Source organism: Crocodylus siamensis, chromosome 2 (genome assembly GCF_052110815.1).
Source record: "Crocodylus siamensis isolate JL-2025a chromosome 2, ASM5211081v1, whole genome shotgun sequence".
Lineage (NCBI taxonomy): Eukaryota > Metazoa > Chordata > Crocodylia > Crocodylidae > Crocodylus > Crocodylus siamensis.
In genome coordinates, this window is record NC_143396.1 from 252,852,974 (window position 1) to 252,871,470 (window position 18,497).

At 50.7% G+C, this 18,497-nt stretch overlaps 1 protein-coding gene across 8 annotated transcripts in view; it reads right to left on the minus strand.

Annotated features, from left to right (window-relative positions):
- The window catches only part of LTBP2 (latent transforming growth factor beta binding protein 2), a 175,048-nt gene that overhangs the window by 104,055 nt on the left and 52,496 nt on the right, over positions 1-18,497 (minus strand). For all 8 annotated transcript variants that reach the window (XM_090033682.1, XM_090033679.1, XM_090033681.1 and 5 more), the window contains one exon: positions 13,577-13,647. In XM_090033682.1, coding sequence (XP_089889808.1) covers positions 13,577-13,647 — 71 coding nt within the window. The remainder of the gene's footprint in view (positions 1-13,576; positions 13,648-18,497) is intronic.

Here is an 18,497-nt window from a genome sequence, read left to right on the forward strand (position 1 = left end):
AGGTAGGACAGGAAGGAAGTATTGTTTCCATTTTAAAGATGGGAAAATAAGCTACAAAGTAGTTAAAAACCTTGTCCAAGTTTGTACGATGAATCCATTCAGAACTAGGGACTAACCTAGCTTGGTACATTCCCTGAGACCTAATCCTTCATCATTCTTACACTACTGTAAACTGGATTCATGTATTTATTTAACTCTGCAGCCCTAAGTAAAAACATGTTTCAGAAATTTAACAGCCTCTCTCAGAAGGGAGATCACCCTGCTCTTCCCTGACTATCTAGAGTTGTCACCCCAAAGACTGGCAGAGACTGTCAACAGATCTTGTAACATGGAGTAATGTGGAGGTCGCTTTCTGTCCCAGCAGCCCTACCTCTTCTGCTCTCCTGCCAAATTGCCTCCTTGCTCCTCATCTTTGCGAAACACTCTTGCCTTTACATTGGGCAAGCAGCCCAATTCCCAAAGCTGCGCTCGGAGCCAGGCAGAGGTCACTTCTTGAAAGATTCCAAAGCTAAGCAAAGAGGTAAATAGTGAGCAAGTGGTAGTGAAGAATAAGCTGAGGTTGGGGACCATAGGAAGTCAAAGCTAAGCAGAGGGGATGGGGTCATATGAGATGCTAGGGGTGAGCATGGTACAATAGAGCTTCATTCTACAAGTGCAATGTGCTGAGGATGAGCCCTTTGCAGCTTCACAGGATACTTCATATGCAGCCCAGTCTGTCAAGTGCCTGCCTGGGTAGGGACCAAGCAATATTCCAAGTGGTTGATAACTTGTTCTGGTGACTCAAAGCTCACTTCATTTGCTCACCAAGCCTGCACAGCAGAAAATGTCTAAGTGTCCTGGAGTCGCATATACTTCCTCATTTCTGAGTCTCTCCAGATGCTGAATCTCAGAAAATTCCCTTCTGGTTCATTGTACTTCAGCTCCAGAAACTGGAAAAAACCACATGGCCAGAAAGTTCTGCTTGAGATCTGGGTTTGCTCATGTACAACTATGGAAGAAAGCCCCAGAGAAACCAAGTGGAGGAGGGAGGAAGTCACTGTGCCTGGTAGGTTACAGGCATTAGAACTTGAAGAAGACAGGCAGACTTAGGGTTATTCTTTCTCTCGTGACTCTAGTCTGAGGTGAGCAAAGCTACCAGACTGCCTTGCAGTCTATATGCAAATTCCTTCTGCTCTACCTTCTCCCTGGTGCCACTGCCTTTAAGATGGATTTCCTGACTGCTCCATTTACAAGAGCAGGAGATCAGAAAATAAAGACCATGAGGGTTGAAAAATTAATGGGACTGGGATATCCAGCTCCCCTTGACAACTTTAAAAATTGCCCCAGCAATGTAAATTCCAGCAGATGGGGGGAGGGGGGGCCCTTGCTGTGGACTAAACAATGTTTACACATCATTGGTTATTAGAAAGGTCTTGCTTTAAGGACTGCTTGAGATTTACTATCCCTGCTGGGGGGGGAGCTTTGTCAGGGCCAAGCATGTTAATAGTGTCCGTTCCATTAATCCTTGCAAACAATGGCAGGCACTTGAGCGGTCACCAGGCAGCCCCCACAGCCAGAAACCCTGCTCTGTACTGCACATCCCTAATGAGACAAAGATGCTGCCATTACTGGCCCTGCAATTTGTATACAGACAATGTCTGGCAGCCCAAAGTGGTCTCTACTGTTTGGCTTCTGGTGGGGAGGGGGAGGTGAGTCAGTCTTTGGCCCCTTGCTGCAGAACAGAGATTGTTAATTTAATTATTCCAGAGAAGCCAAATAATTGTAAGACCCTGCAGCAAACAAAAGACAGCCTCATTCCCACTGAACATCTGGGCAGCTTCTGACACCCAAGTAAAGTCAGATGCTCTTAGATATTCTCAGAAGATTCCCCAAGACATGATTTTTGTTGAGAAAGGGTTTTTTCCAATGCCAGCATTTGTGCTAAGCCCCTTTGACTACTAACTTGCAGTGAAAAAGACCCCACTGACACCAGACTGAAAATTACTGGGGCAGGTGCGCTATTAGAGCCAGATGGACAAAAACAGGTGTTCACATTGGGAATCACAATATTAGGAACTGCTCATAACATAGAGACATCTGTGCCTGAGATGGGTGGTGGAACCCCTGGAAATAGCAGAGATTAGTGTTTACAAGGCTGTTTCGTGTGACGGTGATGAGGGATGAAGATGACACTTCCTCTGGTTTGTTTGCTACAGGCACATTCATGAACTCTCCCTGCCAGGCAGACACTTCAAGGAGACTGCAAGGTTCTAAACCAGCTTGCTAAGGCATAAACACAAGCAGCAACATGACAAGACAAACAGCAGAAACCCTTTCTGATTCCCCAGCCTTATCCCAGTGCTGCCTTATTCAGCACTGTCTCTAATCCCTTCTGCTCAGGAAGATCCCTGGCTATAGCTGTGACTCCTGCACTCCCACATCAGCCAAATGGCTCTTGCAGAACAGATGCAGTCTCAGTCACCACCACAAGTTCTGGCGCATTTGGAGTAACAGCAGGAGCACTTGAAGGAACGGAAGGTTTTAATCAGCTAGCGTTAGGAGAGCTCAGAGCTAGGAAGTGACAGCCCAGGGAGAAGGCTATAAAAAGATGAGCAGAGGAAGAATGTCCCCTAACCACAAAAGGAAAGAACAAAACTTCTAGAGGCAGAGGGGCGCCACTGGCCCAGGGATATGTGACCCTGAGCAGGAAAGAATTTGGAGCCCGTGCATTTTTATGCTAAAGAGAGGAATTTGCACATGTTTACAATGGAAAGAAAACACCACTTGCCTGGAGACAGCTTTGAAACTTCAAGTCCGATGGTGCCAACCGAAAGGAAAGAGGATTGCTGGGAACTTTGGTACAAACACACTGGCTTCATGCCCACCTACTCCAAGAACCTCGTCCAACAAGGACACAGACAGCACGCACACTTGGGCTTCATGGCAACCTGCCCTTTATTTTATGCCCTACAAATGCCCCTTCAAGCAGCAGTAAAGACTTTCACTCAAAGCTGCATAGCAGGGGGATTTTCAAATAGAAGCCAGGCACAATCAAAGCAACTAGAAACAGGAAACCTAGCCACTGACTGAGCTGGGGAGTCCATGAGCTCCTCTCTTTGCATACATTTTCCCTAGGTCTCAGGCTAGCTTTCCTTGCAAATTCCCACCCCTATCCACATACTGCCATCCGACCTTAGCTCTGTGGCACTACTGGAAAGCCTATAGCAGACAGATAATCAAACCCTATTCTTTTTCAGGGGTGTACAGACCCGTCATTGTCACAGCAGAATGTACAAGGGCAGAACAAAAGGCTTTCCTAAACCCCATGACAACCAGGCCCCACATACCAGGCAAGCTCTGGGATTCCTCTAGATCAGTACCTAGGGATCTTGCATGTACTTGTCCATGGAAACCTTTTATTGCCAGCAAAGTATGAGACAGCCAGAAGCAGGGGAAACAGAGTAAGCAGCACTTGACGCAAGAATGTTCTTAATACATTTGTCCCCTCAGTAGAAACTGCAGGGGCTGTCAGCATAATATACACCTCCCAAAGAGCAGAGCTTGTACCCATCTCCTCTCTTCACTCCAGCCCTCCAGCAGGTGGATCCTGAGTTTTGATCTAACTGAAAGAGAATTGGCACACAAGAGTGATACTTAGCCTGGGGGTGGGTGAGGAAAACCATTTTGCTTCAAGTTTGAGCAAGTTCCTTGTACTGCTATTGAAACGTCTCTCTACCAAGGCAGCTCCCTTATCATCCTCATTTTGCTTTGCCTGTCTGCTTGGCTTAGCACACCAGAAACAGTTGCCAAGGGAGTGGCAATGTCCCAGTACAGACATGACTTGCCAGCAGGTTTGGCAAGGAGGCTTAAGGGTTGGGTGGAAGCATGCCCTGATTTGGCACAGCCTTGACTACAGCAGAAATAGGTGGGAATACCTAATGGTAGCTATTGAGTCTTAACTTGTCCCTCAACCACAACTTGCCACTCTGTAACTTGGCCCCTTTACTGTACTGGATAGGCCCTAGGGGAGATGGCCTGAAAACAAGATTAGATGATATGATGATGTGGAAGGCATAGTGGGATCTCCTCTGTGTGACCTTTACTTCTACCTCTGCAGACCCCCAGTCCTCTTTGAATAGGCCTGATCTTGAATCTCTGTGATTTAAATATCTGGCACATTCACAACCTCAAAAATCTGTTTCCAAGTCTTCACATTTCATTAGCAGCGAAACAACAACAAGGAACAAAATCTAATTAGCAAAGAACATGAGCATAATGTGCTGCAAAGTACTTGCATGTGTGACATTCAGCAGGCAAGGCGCATCCAGGCCTGATCTCTGCCATGAGGCAGGGAAAAGCCAGAAAGAAGAGACAACAATACAGAGAGAGAAAGATGCAGTGGGAAGAAGGTTCTGTCCCTTCCTGGGGCACCGGAGTTCCTTCAAGCACAGGTCTCCTGTGCAGGATCTGTTGCCTGGGCAGGATGAAGTGAACTGGGGTTGCATGTTCTTGAGTGGGTGAAGAGTGGCGCTGGGGCTCAGCATCCTTCCCAACCAAGAATGAGTTTAAACAAAATTGAAAGGACAGGACATAGGAAAAGGCAATTTAAGTCACTTCCTGTAACAGCCCCCAGGTGAGGAAACAAAAGGAAATGAGCAAAGCAACCACAAAGGCCATGGCTGAGGCTTCACCCGCTCGGAGAAAACCTTGCTCTGAAGGCTGGGAAGAGTTGGACTGGAGTATGACTCAATCTATTGCTTCCTGCCTATCCAAGGAAACACCAAAATCCTGTCAACAGATGATAATTGAAATGGAGCCGTAGTAGTGTACTGTCCTTTATTCCCCTCTGGGCACATGCATCAGGCGCCATCCCAAGAGATGTCCATAACAAGATACAGAGAGCTCTTCAAGGCAGGCCATGTCTCCTGTACTTGCACTCTCCATGGACTGCCTCTCCAGGAGACCTCAGCTCCACTGGGCTGTCTTTTCCCCTTCTGTATTCTCATTCAAGTCTATTTTTATATTTTTGCTAAATTAGGCTCCTGCTTCCACTCCACCCCCTTGATGGAACCTGACAACTCACTAATAGGAAGGCCTTTGACACAGCGCCCACCCAATTCTGGTGGGCAAGCTGAGGAACTGCGGCATTGATAAATGCACAGTCACATGGGTGGCAAACTGGCTCCAGGGATGCACCCAGAGGGTGGTGGTGGACGGGTCGATGTCGACCTGGGAGGGTGTGGGCAGCGGAGTCCCCCAGGTCTCAGTCCTTGGGCCAGTGCTGTTCAACATCTTCATTAGCGACCTGGATGAGGGTGTGGAGAGCACCCTGTTCAAGTTCGCTGATGACACCAAGCTATGGGGTCAAGTGACTATACCAGCAGGCAGAGACCGCATCCAGGCAGACCTGGATAGGTTAGAGAAGTGGGCGGATCTGAACAGGATGCGGTTCAACAAGGACAAGTGCAGGGTGCTGCACCTGGGGAGAGGGAACCAGCATTATGGTTATAGGTTAGGGGCTGACCCTCTCAGTAGCACAGAGGCAGAGAGGGATCTTGGAGTCAGGATTGACTCCAGGATGAATGTGAGTTGCCAATGCAACGAAGCAATAGGCAGAGCCAACCGCACCCTGTCATACATCAACACGGGCATCACTAACAGGTCCAGAGAGGTCTTGCTCCCCCTCTATGCGGCGCTGGTCAGGCCACAGCTGGAGTACTGTGTCCAGTTCTGGCCGCTGCACTTCAAGAAGGATGTGGAGAACCTGGAGAGGGTCCAGAGGAGGCCACTTGTATGATTGAGGGCCTCCATGGCCAGCCCTATGAGGAGAGGCTGAGGGACCTGAATCGCTTCAGTCTCCGCAAGAGGAGACTGAGGGGGGATCTTGTGGCTGCCTACAACTTTACCAGGGGCCACCAGCAGGGACTCGGGGAAAGTCTGTTCACCAGGGCCCTCCTTGGAGTCACCAGGAACAATGGCCATAAGCTGAGGGAAGATAGGTTTAGGTTAGATATTAGGAAGGACTACTTCACTGTAAGGGTGGCCAGAGCCTGGAATAGGCTTCCCAGAGAGGTGGTGCTCTCACCTTCCTTGGAAATCTTCAAGAGGAGACTGGATAGGCACCTGGCTGGGGTCTTATGACCCCTGCCACCCCCAGTGCTCCTTCCTGCCCATGGCAGGGGGTTGGACTCGATGATCTGTCTAGGTCCCTTCCGACTCATTGACTCTATGATTCTATGATTCTCCTGACATTTCATCTACTCTCCCTCTTTTTCTCAGTTCACTGCCATTCCCCTTTGTGATACTCACAAGAAATTCATCTAGCCAACTCCTCTCCCTGCACCAGGTTGTCAATCACGGGGTACCCTCAATTTTTTTTAAATTTTTTTTTGGTATACGCTGCTCTATGGGAAGTCTGCCCAGCTTTTGCCCACCACACCTTGATGTTAGTTGATATACAGACTGTGGGAGACTACCCTGATCTTATTACAGTGACCACTCAGATTGTGGTCCTGGCCTGATGGGCCAATTGCATGGCTCCATACCTCTCCTACACCATGCCCCATGCCTCACAGATGGCATCCCTACAGATGTTCTACCACTTGCTGATACAACCCCTCACTGGACTTTCCACCCCTTAGCCTCTCTCAGCCCCACTCCAAGCCTTCAGAGCTCTTGGTTATTTCACACCACCCCTTTCTGGGCTGCCAGACCCCTCAGTCTCCCTCTCAGCCCCACGCAGGCTGCCAGACCCCTCGGTCTCTCTCCTGACCCCTCTTTGGGATGCCATCCCCTTTCAGTCCCTTGTCCTAGACCCTTTTAGTTCTCCAATTTCCCGGCTGCTCTCCAGGCCCTCAGACCTGTCCAGACCTGCTCTTTAGTCTCAGCTCCTTGCTGGGCCTCTGGACCTCTCTGATCCCACCATGTGGGCTACACTCTAGGCCTCAGGCCCCTTGCTGGGCCACTGGACCCATGTGGTCCCGGTCTTCTCTGGCCCCTCATTGGGCCTCAGTGGTCCTGGTCTTCCTGGCCAAGTGCTTTTCTGTCAAGGTGTGCTCTCCTAGCCTTCCCCCTCCATAATCCACAAGGCAGTGGGAGATGAGGCTTTCTGGTGCCCTATCCTTGCCTTTCCCCTGGAGTGGCCCATGTGTGGCATTTCATGGAGGCTGCCCCACCACAGGCAGCAGCCTTACCATGCTAACTAGCTCCAGTAGGGTGCAGTTTCAGGTCTTACCCAGGACTGGTCTTCAGGCTTTTTTAATTTTACTTGTCCTGCTCTGGACTTCCTTCCTGGGCTGCTAACCACCGGGCCCCCTGGCTCTGACTCCATCTCCCCTCTGAGTCCTCCATCTCTGGCCCCCAGCTCACTCTCAGACCCCTTTCCTTACTCCCTCCTCCTCAGCTGGCCTAGCACCAGCCATTGTCATCCTAGTCTGCATGCCCCTTGACTCCCTTTTTCTCAACTGTGGCCACACAAGGACCTTAGTTTCATAGTTTCTAGGGTCGGAAGGGACCTGAGCAGATCATCTAGTCCGACCCCCTGCCATGGCAGGAAAGAATACTGGGGCCAAACGACCCCAGCAAGATGTGCATCTAACCACCTCTTAAACACCCCCAGAGTAGGAGCCAGCACCACTTCTCTTGGAAGTTGGTTCCAGACCCTAGCCGCCCTGACCGTGAAGTAGCGCTTCCTGATATCTAACCTAAACCTACCCTCTGCCAGCTTGTGACCGTTATTCCTGGTCACTCCTGGCAGTGCTCGGGGGAACAGTGACTCCCCCAATGCCTGCTGATCCCCCCTGACTAGTTTATAACAGGCCACAAGATCCCCGCTCAGCCTTCTCTTTTGGAAGCTGAACAGGTTCAGATCCCGTAGCCTCTCCTCATAGGGCCTGCCCTGCTGTCCCCCGATCATGCGAGTGGCCCTCCTCTGGACCCTCTCCATGCTGTCGACATCCCTCTTGAAGTGTGGTGCCCAGAACTGGACGCAGTACTCCAGCTGCGGCCTGACCAGTGCCGCATAGAGGGGGAGGATCACCTCTTTGGACCTGCTCGAGATGCATCTGTGGATGCATGACAAGGTGCGGTTGGCCTTCCTAACTGCCTCTCCACACTGCCGGCCCATGTTCATCTTGGAGTCAATGATGATCCCCAGATCCTTTTCTGCCTCCGTGCTGACAAGAGGGGAGTTCCCTAACCTGTAGGTATGGTGCCGCTTGATCCTCCCGTGGTGCATCACCTTGCACTTGTCTGTGTTGAAACCCATCCTATTCTCATCCGCCCACCCTTGGAACCTGTCTAGGTCTGATTGTAGCCTGTTGCATCCTTCCAGTGTGCCCACGTTCCCCCACATCTTAGTGTCATCAGCAAATTTGAACAGGGTGCTTTTTACCCCCTTGTCCAAATCACTGATGAAGATGTTGAACAGTGGGGGCCCGAGGACCAAGCCCTGCGGAACCCCACTGCCCACGTCCCTCCAGGTTGAGAATGACCCATCCACTACCACCCTGTGGGTGCAGCCCTCCAGCCAGTTGGCGACCCATTTGACTGTGTGGGCGTCTACACCACAGCCCCCCAGGTTCTTAATGAGAACAGGGTGAGAGACAGTGTCAAAAGCCTTCCGGAAGTCCAGGAAGACTATATCTACTGCTACCCCTGCGTCTAATGATCTGGTGATCTGATCGTAAAAGGCCACCAAGTTGGTCTGACAGGACCTGCCACTGATGAAGCCATGTTGGTTGCCCCTAAGCATGCAGTCCCCTGCTGGCCCCTCCTGGATGTGTGCCAGCATAATTTTCTCGAACAGCTTGCCTAGGATCGAGGTAAGACTAACCAGCCTATAGTTTCCTGCCTTTTTTGAAGATGGGGACCACATTGGCCCTCTTCCAGTCCTCTGGTACCTCACCAGAGCACCACGAGTGCTCATAAAGTTGTGCCAGGGGACTTGCAATGACCTTGGCCAGTTCCTTTAGAACTCTAGGGCAGAGATCATCCAGACCGGCTGACTTGAATACGTCCAACCCCTCCAGAAGCTCCCTAACTAAATCCTCGCTAACCCATGGCCCAGGTGTGCCTCCCCCGGGGCCCGAGGGGGGCCCAGCAGGGAGGTGGCTGTTCTGGTCCCTACCTAGGAAGACGGAGGCAAAGAAATCGTTAAACATGTTTTGCCGTCTGGTGTGACGACCAAGTTTCCCATCACGTCCTGCAAGGGCCCCACATTACCCGGGACCTTCTTTTTACCCCCTATGTATTTAAAAAAGGACTTCTTATTGTCCTTAATCTGGGAAGCTAGTCCCAGTCCCATCTCTGCCTTGGCCTTCCTAACTACTCCCCTACATCCCCAAGCAACTACAGAATAGTCCTCCCTGGTGATGACCCCTTCTTTCCATTGGGTGTAAGCCTCCTTTTTAGCAAGGAGACATTCCCGGATGATTTTGGTGAGCCACGGAGGCTTGTGTGCTCTCCTGCTCCCTTTGATCCTCGTTGGGATTACCTTCCTTTGGGCTTGGAGGATTGTCCCCTTAAGGAGCGACCACTCTCCTTGGACACCTGGCTCCCCTCCCCTCCGGGACCTCAGCGCTTCTCCAACTATCCTCCTTAGCTCGTTGAAGTCTGCCCTCCTAAAACCTAGGGCTGCTGCCTTACTGTAGGCCTTTGCCACCTTGCGCTGGATGGTGAATTCCAGCAGGCGATGATCGCTGTCGCCCAGGTGGTCGAGCACCCGCAGCCCCTTCACCAGGTCATCACCCGTGGCCAGCACTAGGTCCAACAAGGCGTCTCCCCTGGTGGGGCTGTGCACCTCCTGGGTTAGATGGAGGTCCTGCACTCTGGCCAAGAACCTACGTGAGCGTTCAGACCTGGCTGACTGCTCTTCCCAGTAGATGTCTGGGAAGTTCAGGTCCCCCATGACTACCACATCCTTAGCCTTCACTACCTCTGTGAGCTGACCCAAGAATTCCTGGTCAAGCTCTTCTCCCTGGTTGGGAGGTCTGTAGTAGACCCCCACCGTTAAGTCTCTTTCCCCTCAACTACCTTGTACTCTAACCCAAAGCATTTCAGAGTGCCCCTCCCCTGACTCCTTGCTAATTGATGAGGATCTGTATTCCTCCTTAATATAGAGCGCCACGCCCTCACCTCTCTTTCCTATCCTGTCCCTCCTGTACAGCCTATAGCCCTTGACATTCACCGCCCAATCATGCGTTGCGTCCCACCATGTTTCCGTAATCCCCACTATGTCCGGGCTGGTGTCTCACCTTGGCCTCTCATAGGCCCTGGCCCTGCCTCAGGCCAGTTGAGAACTCCAGGCTCTCCCAGCTCTGATTGTTTCTGCCGTGGTCTGTTTTACCCTTCAGCCCCTCCTGGGCCCTGGCCCTGGACAAGCCAATTGAGATTCCAGGGTCAGTCCTCTCATCTCTGTGGGTCTACCCTCTTGGGGCCCTCCAAAGTCACTCACTCCTTATCTCTCTAGGCTTGCCCAGAGACTTCCATAACTCTCCCCCAGTGCAGCCCCTTCCTTCTTTGGGCTCATCCAGACCCCTCAGTAGGCCCCCACACTCTGCCCCACTGACTGGATTCAAACCAGACCTTCCACCAGGTCTCCCAAACACTCAGCCTCTCTCTCCTAGCCCCTCAATAGGCCCACAGATTCTCAGCCCCTCTTCCAAGGCTCACCTAGCTTCTCACTAGGCCCCTGTGCACTCAGCCCCTCTCTCTCTGGGCTCATCCAGCTTATCAACAGGGCCCAGGCACTCATCCCCTTTCTCAGGGCTCTGGACCTCCACACTGGGTCACCAAGAACCTCCTCCATCCCCTTAGATCTTACCCAAACATCCAGATGTTATTCTCCTCGCTGGCATTCAAGAGTGGCAGCCTTCCTGCTGGGTGATGTTCCTTTACCAGTTCCCAAGATGTTATTGCCAGCCCTGCACTCAGGGTCTGGGCTTATCCCCTGTCTAAACCCAGCCCTACTCCACTCAGGTGACTCCCTTAATCAGGCCTAACCTCACCTGCCAGCCCCCTGGGTGAGCTGACTCACAATTAGCCCTGACCCCCACCTGCCATCAAGTGCCCTACCACACTGTCCGACTAGGTTTGAACAGGGTTGGGAAGAGTACCATTCATCAATCCAACCCTGACCATGACAGCCTAGCTAATGCAGTCTTCCCAGCCCTGCTGCTTACTGCCCAGGGTTTCCAGATCTCTCTCACTCTCGGTACTGCTCTCACCATTTGCTGTTGACAGTGGTTAGGGCTACCAAGGAGAGAAACTACAATCTTCTCCATTTTATGAACTTTAGAAGTTGCCTTATGTCCTTTGACCATGGCAAAGGCCATCAAGGGCTGGTGCAGGATTCCCCAGGTGGCCAACTCCAGGACTCAGATTCAGTGGAAATTGATGTGGAAAGAGAGAGACTTCATCTAGGATGTCAGACTGTCCCATTCAGAATCTCTCCAGGACCAGCCTGGAGGGGCTTGCAGAACATGATCTTCTTGTCAGTTGTGCTGCAGTTTAAGATGACTGATGCGTTTGGAAATTTACAAGCAACGCAAGATCCACAGGTTAGGAAATGAATCCACAGCTGATGAGAGCTGGTTTATGATGTAATTAATTGCATCTTTGGGGTCCCAGCTAGTGTGGTTAATGATGTCATTAGAGCCTCTTGCACAGTGAGATTATTTCCCTTAAATCACTCCCCTCCACTCCAGTACTGTGTTGGAGTCAATCAGCCTTGCAGGAGGCCCCAGTCAAGGACCCATAGGAGCCTCTGAAGTATCAACCTGGGAGAAGACAGCAACTCCCCACCCACAGGGCCCTAAGGGAGTCATAGGAACTGCATGATGGTGGATGGCTGGCAGGTATTTGCACTCACCCAGCCCCAAAAACACCCTCCTTAGGAAAGGAGAAAGTGATGTAGCTTCCTCAGAATAGCAGCTTCCCAGTGCTGGGCAGTTCAAAGACTTACTGAATACCCAAGACATTTTCTATGGTTTCCCTCACTTGTAACTTCTCCCCTTGTGGGACTACCACATCCCGGTTCCTCCCAGGGCAGCCCATTAGCCAATGGAGTTAGTAGCTTCTTACAGACTTTAACTGTTTTCAGCCATCAGTGTAGGCATGAGCTACCTAAGTAACTTCTCAGTGACCTTGTCCCCACTCCTCTCTTCCATCACTCTCCTTCCTTTGGTTTATCTCAAGCACTTGGGTCTCATTTCAAATTACACTGTAAGTTTTTTGGGTGGGAGCAGAGACCTTGCATGAAATCCAGTAACAGACTTACACCGTTATCAGTTAGGCACCACGACACCAGCCAGATGCTTGGTTCTGGGTTGTGGATTCCACACTAGGAGCAGGCACATAGGCTCCTTTGACAATGCATGGAGACAGAGCATTACCCAAGGACAGTCCAGAATGCCACACACTGAGGGGTGAACCACCTAGAATGGGCAACACTATGTACTTCTGTCTATGAAAGGCTTATCTAGATGGTGTCAGCTGCCAAACCCAGGGAGGATGTGTCTGAACACACTCTGCCCATGCCCCCCAACCCACCAAATCCACTAATTCACACCACCTGAAGTTCACCAATGAGGGTGCTCCAGGCTCATACCCAGCAGCCATCCTTAAGCCAACTGGCTTGACTGAATTCACTGGGGCCGGTATGTATCGGGCATGTCCCGAGCATGGATCAGAAGTTAGGCACCACTCCACCTACTCCTGGATTGAAAGAGGTCTTGGGCAGGAGGGGTGCCTATACACAGCCATTTTGAAATGTGGGACACTGAGTACACAAGACGCTGCAGCTCCTGAGAGCCACTCTGATTAAAATGCCCCCACCACACCCCAGAGCATATGTATAGGCACCCTTTGAATTCCTCAGACTGGGTTAGCACTGGGCTTGCACAGAAGCAGACCTGTCATTGCTGAAGGAACTTTCAGGTATAAAAGGGAGACTCCGTGTGGGATTACGTAGCCACTGATTAGGTGGTGTGTTTGAATCACAAATTCTGGATAGAGATGCTTAAAGTCTACTCAAGTCCTGGTTTAAGTACAGTACCTACATTCTTTTTTGGATCTGACCTCATGCCTTTGAAGTCTGTGCAGTTCCCAGCTCCATGGGGACCTGATCCTGACTGAAGCCTCAGATAATCATCATGATCATCATTACCCTCAAGAGGTCTAGGTTCTGCTCTAGCCAAAATTAACATGAACCCCTGATAGGGACAGCAGTGCTGTATGGCCAGCCAGGATGTACCATGCAGGGACCTGTGCATGTCTTTCTCAGACAAAGCAGCCAGGTGTAGGGAACCCAGCTCTGGGAATGACAGGTGTAACAGCCCCCACAGTAGGTACTGAGGGGTGCCACTCTCTCCACAGCACTAGCTGCAAGAAGTGCACCCTGCACGTAACAGGAGGCTGGGATATCATGCAGAGAAAGGGATTCAAATGGTGGACAAAGATAAAGAAACAGGAGGCTGCAGGGCCAAAGGACTGGGGAGGAACATGTTCTGTTTCAGGCCTTGTGCCACCCCCACTGCACTTTGTAGTGAGATATTAAGCAAGAAAGCTGGTGTCTTGAACATGATTCCCTAATACTCACGTTTGATGCACCGGTTTGTTCCAAGAGCCACTGTCCAGCCCGAGCAGCACTGTCCCCCGCAGACATTCGGCCTAAGTAGTGACAAACAGCGGGATGAGGGAGAGAGCAATGAGGAGGTCTCTCCACAGGCAGTACCTTCCGAATCACCAACCGAACCATTCCCTGAAGAACCACAGATCTCCTTACAGCTACATATCACATGAGATCAGAGAAGCCAGGCAGGGCTGGGCTTTTTAAACTCTTGGAGGGAAAATTCCAAAGATTACTTAAGTGCTGAAAGTGTGGGTAGCTCAGTAGATGGCACACTCAACATGGCACCAGGGGTGAGTTACACAGTGCATGGTACTCTCCCTTCAGCTCAGTGCCCTAGCACATTGCTCAGGAAAGCTGGGCCATTGGAGATGCTGCTTCTCACAGGAGAACAACTGGTGGTTCTAACAATCTGTGGCCATTAAAGGATCCCAGAACACTTTTTGCTAGTGTTGAGGTGTTCATTAGGGATGATTCCAAAATCAGTGATTACACTTTGCCCTCCTGTAAAAGGTTGTTATGTGCCTTGCTACACATCCCAGCCTGAAAGGGGTGACGTCTCAGTGCATGCAGGGTGCCAACAGGAGCAATTTCTGAAGCTGTATAATTTGTAAAGCACTTTTGATGCTTCAGGATCAAACCATTAAGACACACACATTTTAGATGGCCATAATGATGCCTCCAGGCTTAACCTGACTCCTTAACACAATGCAGTGCAGCCAATCCCAAAGTAGAAGTTATGACCCCAAACAGGGGAGTGGCATTTATGAGCAGAGTTACAAACCCATGGATATTCACTTACAGCAGTAGATATTGCTGAAGGGCTTGCACCCAAGTATTGACTGGGCTCAACTCTGTGTAGTTTGCAAGATGAGAGACAATTCCTCATTCCCTTCCCTGAGGTGGTCCAGATGTGCTTGGCAAATCCCACTCAGTGGGTTTATGAAAGAACAAAAACATTTCCCACTCTCACCTCAAATTACTGGCACCATCTAAAGGTGGTTCCTGTAGGCAAATGCAGGTACCTCCTTCAGACCAACTGCTTTGGCCCAGAATCAAACCAATAATTCTTTAAACAATGATGCCCACAATCTTTGTCCAGATCAATCTTTCTCTTTCTCACACATACACTCAGATACATACACATGCACACACGAACACATGCACAGAGGCTCTAGGAACTAAAATCTGCTAGCTTCTACTGGTGAGAACTAGCCCCTCTTAATGCCACAGGGTGGACAGAACTTTCTGATCCAGAGTGTGAGAGACTGGAAAGAGCTGTGGGTCTTTACCTAGCTGACACTCCCTCTCTCTCAGGGAACCAGGGGCCTGGTGGGGTGAGGAAAGGTCTAAAGGAAGAGGCTGGGGACAGCAGCTAGACACATATCTAAACAGTAGAGTCTGTCAAGTAATTCCAAACAGTCTGAAAGCACATCCTAACTTCCCTACAGTCCTTAAAATGTCAACAAACTCATTTGACCATTGTGTGGATTGGCTGAATACTCCCTGGCATCAAGGTATGAGCTAAGTTTGCCACATCCAACTCTGCTGGGTGCCTTCAGTGAGCCCATGGGCACTAAAATAAACATGTGCATTGTGACATGCTGACTGGATCCCAGGATATTGTGATAGGAGGAGGTAGTATTGCAAAGGTCCTGGAAGGGGTTTCAGGCACCAGGTGTGTTCCATTTTGCTGCTGTTGCATAGCACCTGGACAGGATCTCAAGATGTATTTATGTCCTACCTGCCAGGGCACTGAACCTCTTGGGTGGGGATAAAGGACCCAGGGAAAATGTCCTGAGCAGAGGAAAAGCTTCTGTCCTTACAGGACATTTACTGTCCCAGGATAGAACCCCACCCAGCAAAAAGAGACCCTCAAGCCCCAAGCCTAGAACAAGAGTCTATCAAAAAGTGGTGTAAGGTCACGTAAGGAGATCAGAGCCTTCTTGCCTTGCCAGACTCCATTGCATCATGGCAAGCACCTGACCAGTAGCATAACTGGAGCAGGGTACTGGGGCAGTGGCCCTGGTCATTGCCTTTGGGAGGAGAGTGGGGGTTCAAAAGCAGTCATTGCCACAGCAGCAGCTGATCACACTGCCACACTAAAGCCAGCGCTGCCCCAGGCAGTATGCAGCTGCCCCAGGCATGGAGCTGTGCTGCCATGCGTCTGTCCCTGACACAGATGCATCACATGCCCTGGGGGCACATTTTCACTCTCCAGTCAACATCACCACTGGGACCACTTCAAGCCCTGGGGCTCTATGTAGACTCTGGAAGCTGTGATAAAGCACACAGCAAGCACCCAAGCCACAACCACCTCCTTATATCACATCCGAACATGCTCCATTGCAGTCTCCAGAGTGCTTGCTTGGGTCATTTCTGCTCTCAGAACATACCGTACATCCACACACGACGACCCACACACCTTGCAGCTGGCCTGACTCCCCTTAGAATCCTGCTAATACCACGTCTACAGGAGCATCCACAGCCCATGTAGGTGATGCCTGAGAGCAAAGAATAAGTACAGAAGGGAGCAGGAGGCCAAGGCTGACTCACAAGGAGTCACAGTGAGTTTGGCAGCAGAAATGGGGCCAGGGAGGACATGTTTGGAAGTGTAGGGGGTAGGGCACAGTCACCAGGTGCTTTCTGCCAAACCCCAGCCCAGCACCCCAGTCTCCCCACATTGCTGGGGATGGGCTCAATGCCTGCACCAACCCCTTCTGCCCCTGCCACCTGTTGTGACAAGTTCATCGGCACAGCCCCATGCAACTTTGGCTCATGGCCTCCCTTAGCAGAAGGGCAAAGCTCAGTGCTACCAACTCTCCAGCCTTCTATTGCATCCCAGGGGAAGGGGGCTATCCTCCAATTAGTTGCCTGCCCACACCTGCCTACCTCCTGGGGAATGATGGCCAATCAGGGCTGATGTAGGAAGCAGGTGAAGAGCCTAGAAGGAGCAGAGATGAGGCTGTGATGAGGAAAGATTGATTTTCAGGTTGGGAGCAAAATTAAGTGCTGGCCAAGGATCAGGCAGATGTGGGGACAGAGCTCTTGCAGTGGGAACTGACCAAAATCACCTCCCAGGCAAGAGGGAGACAGGCAATGCTAATTGTCCCGCCCCTACACACTCTGGAGTGCCAGGGAGAGCTGAAAGAGCCACACATGGATCAAAGAATGCATGATAATATTTCAAAGCATCTCGAGATGTTGGCTCCCTGGCATATGAGCTTTAAATTCCTGGGGTAGGCAGTCCTAGATATGAATCCTTTGCATTTTACAGACAGTCATGCACTCACTTCAAACCAAAGATCAGTAGCCTTATCAATACATTACAGGTAAAGCAAATGAGACAGAGAGGAAAAGCCCTTGCCAAAAATAGCACAGAGAGTTGGGGGTGCAATATATTTGGGGACAGTCTCCCAAGTCCCAATCTAGGACATAATTCATTAGGCCCTAGCACTGCTTTTGGCAAAGAAAGTGTCATTACTATTTGTGCAGCCAGAAAAATGTTAGCAGTTAAGGGTTATTCTTATCCTAGACCCTATGGTCCATGCTACATGTTAGGATCTGTAGTCCAGCCATGTCATGTGTTGTAAAACTTCACTGGCCTTCACTCAAAACCTCTGGGAGAAGTGAAACACTGGTACTGGGGCTCTCCTCTTGAGAGGAAGGGAAGGAAATAGCACATACAGGAGGGAGGCTCCATGGCAGGGATACAGGCAGGGATGCAGACACTAGCTGAGCAAGAGGCTCCTGCTTCTTTTGCCATTTCTTCAAGGTGAGATGTGGCGAAAAGAATCTCCAGGATTTAAAATACACCTTGAAGGAGCTTCCAGTGCTACTATGAGTAGCGGTGGGGGCCACTTGAAGAATGGAGCAAATGCTGCCCTCACTTGCCATAGGACAGAGTGCTAATAGGCAGCCAGGTATGTTGGAGCCTTAGGAAATTGGAGAATCAGGTGATGGGGAACTGTGGAGCTGGGTAAAGCAGTGGTTGATTTTTCATTGCGCAGGACCCAGCCCTGAGAGCATCTGGTTATGGTTAAAGTATTTACTTGACATTTGCATGGGTTGAACACCATGTGGTTTGTGTTGCCTTATAAAGAATTCACAGCAAATCCCTGCAGGTTTAAGAAGCGCAACATGTTTACAGCTCAGAGGGCTGGTGCCTGAGGCAGTGGCTGCTTCCTGCAGCCCCCAGCTGCACTCCCCTCGCCACTGCCACTCATGCTGTCGCCAGTGCTTCTTAGCAAGCATGCTGCTTTGAGGTGAGCCTGCTGACTGCTCCCAGCTCCTCTGGCATTTGCCTGCCTCATGCCTTACTCCAAGGAGCAGGAGCACTGACGCTAGCTAGTCCTGGGGTTCCCAGGCTGGGGATAACCTGCAGGTGTAAGAGTCCTGTCACTGTGGGTGAGGCACCAGTCCTGAGTGACAGGGGCCTCTGAACTGAGGCAAGGCAGCAGCTTAGTAGCAGCTGTGTCCCTATGAGGCTGTGTGTGGCACTGAGACCCCAGGGACCTATGAATAACATCAACTAGAGTCAAACATGTAACCTTTGTACCAGACACCCACATGGTACTGCACAGAGGTGCCCAGTCATCCTCACCCTTGAAACCAAAGAGTATAGGCTCCCTTTCCCTCTGGCCTCCAGACTTGAGAGTCCTGCCCTGCACCTCATGTCCTCCAGTCTGCAGAGCCTGGCTAGGGATGAGCCTGGATCAACAGGCCTCTGAACCCAATAGCCAGGTATGCTGCTGTATGAAGACAAAAGCAAAACTAGAAGGCTGCCCCATACCACCCTCCCTCTTTGATGCCAGTTGCTAGCAGCCTGATATTGGCCATATATAGTTCATGCACCCTGGAAAGGAGAAACAAAGTAGGAGGCTATTTCCTC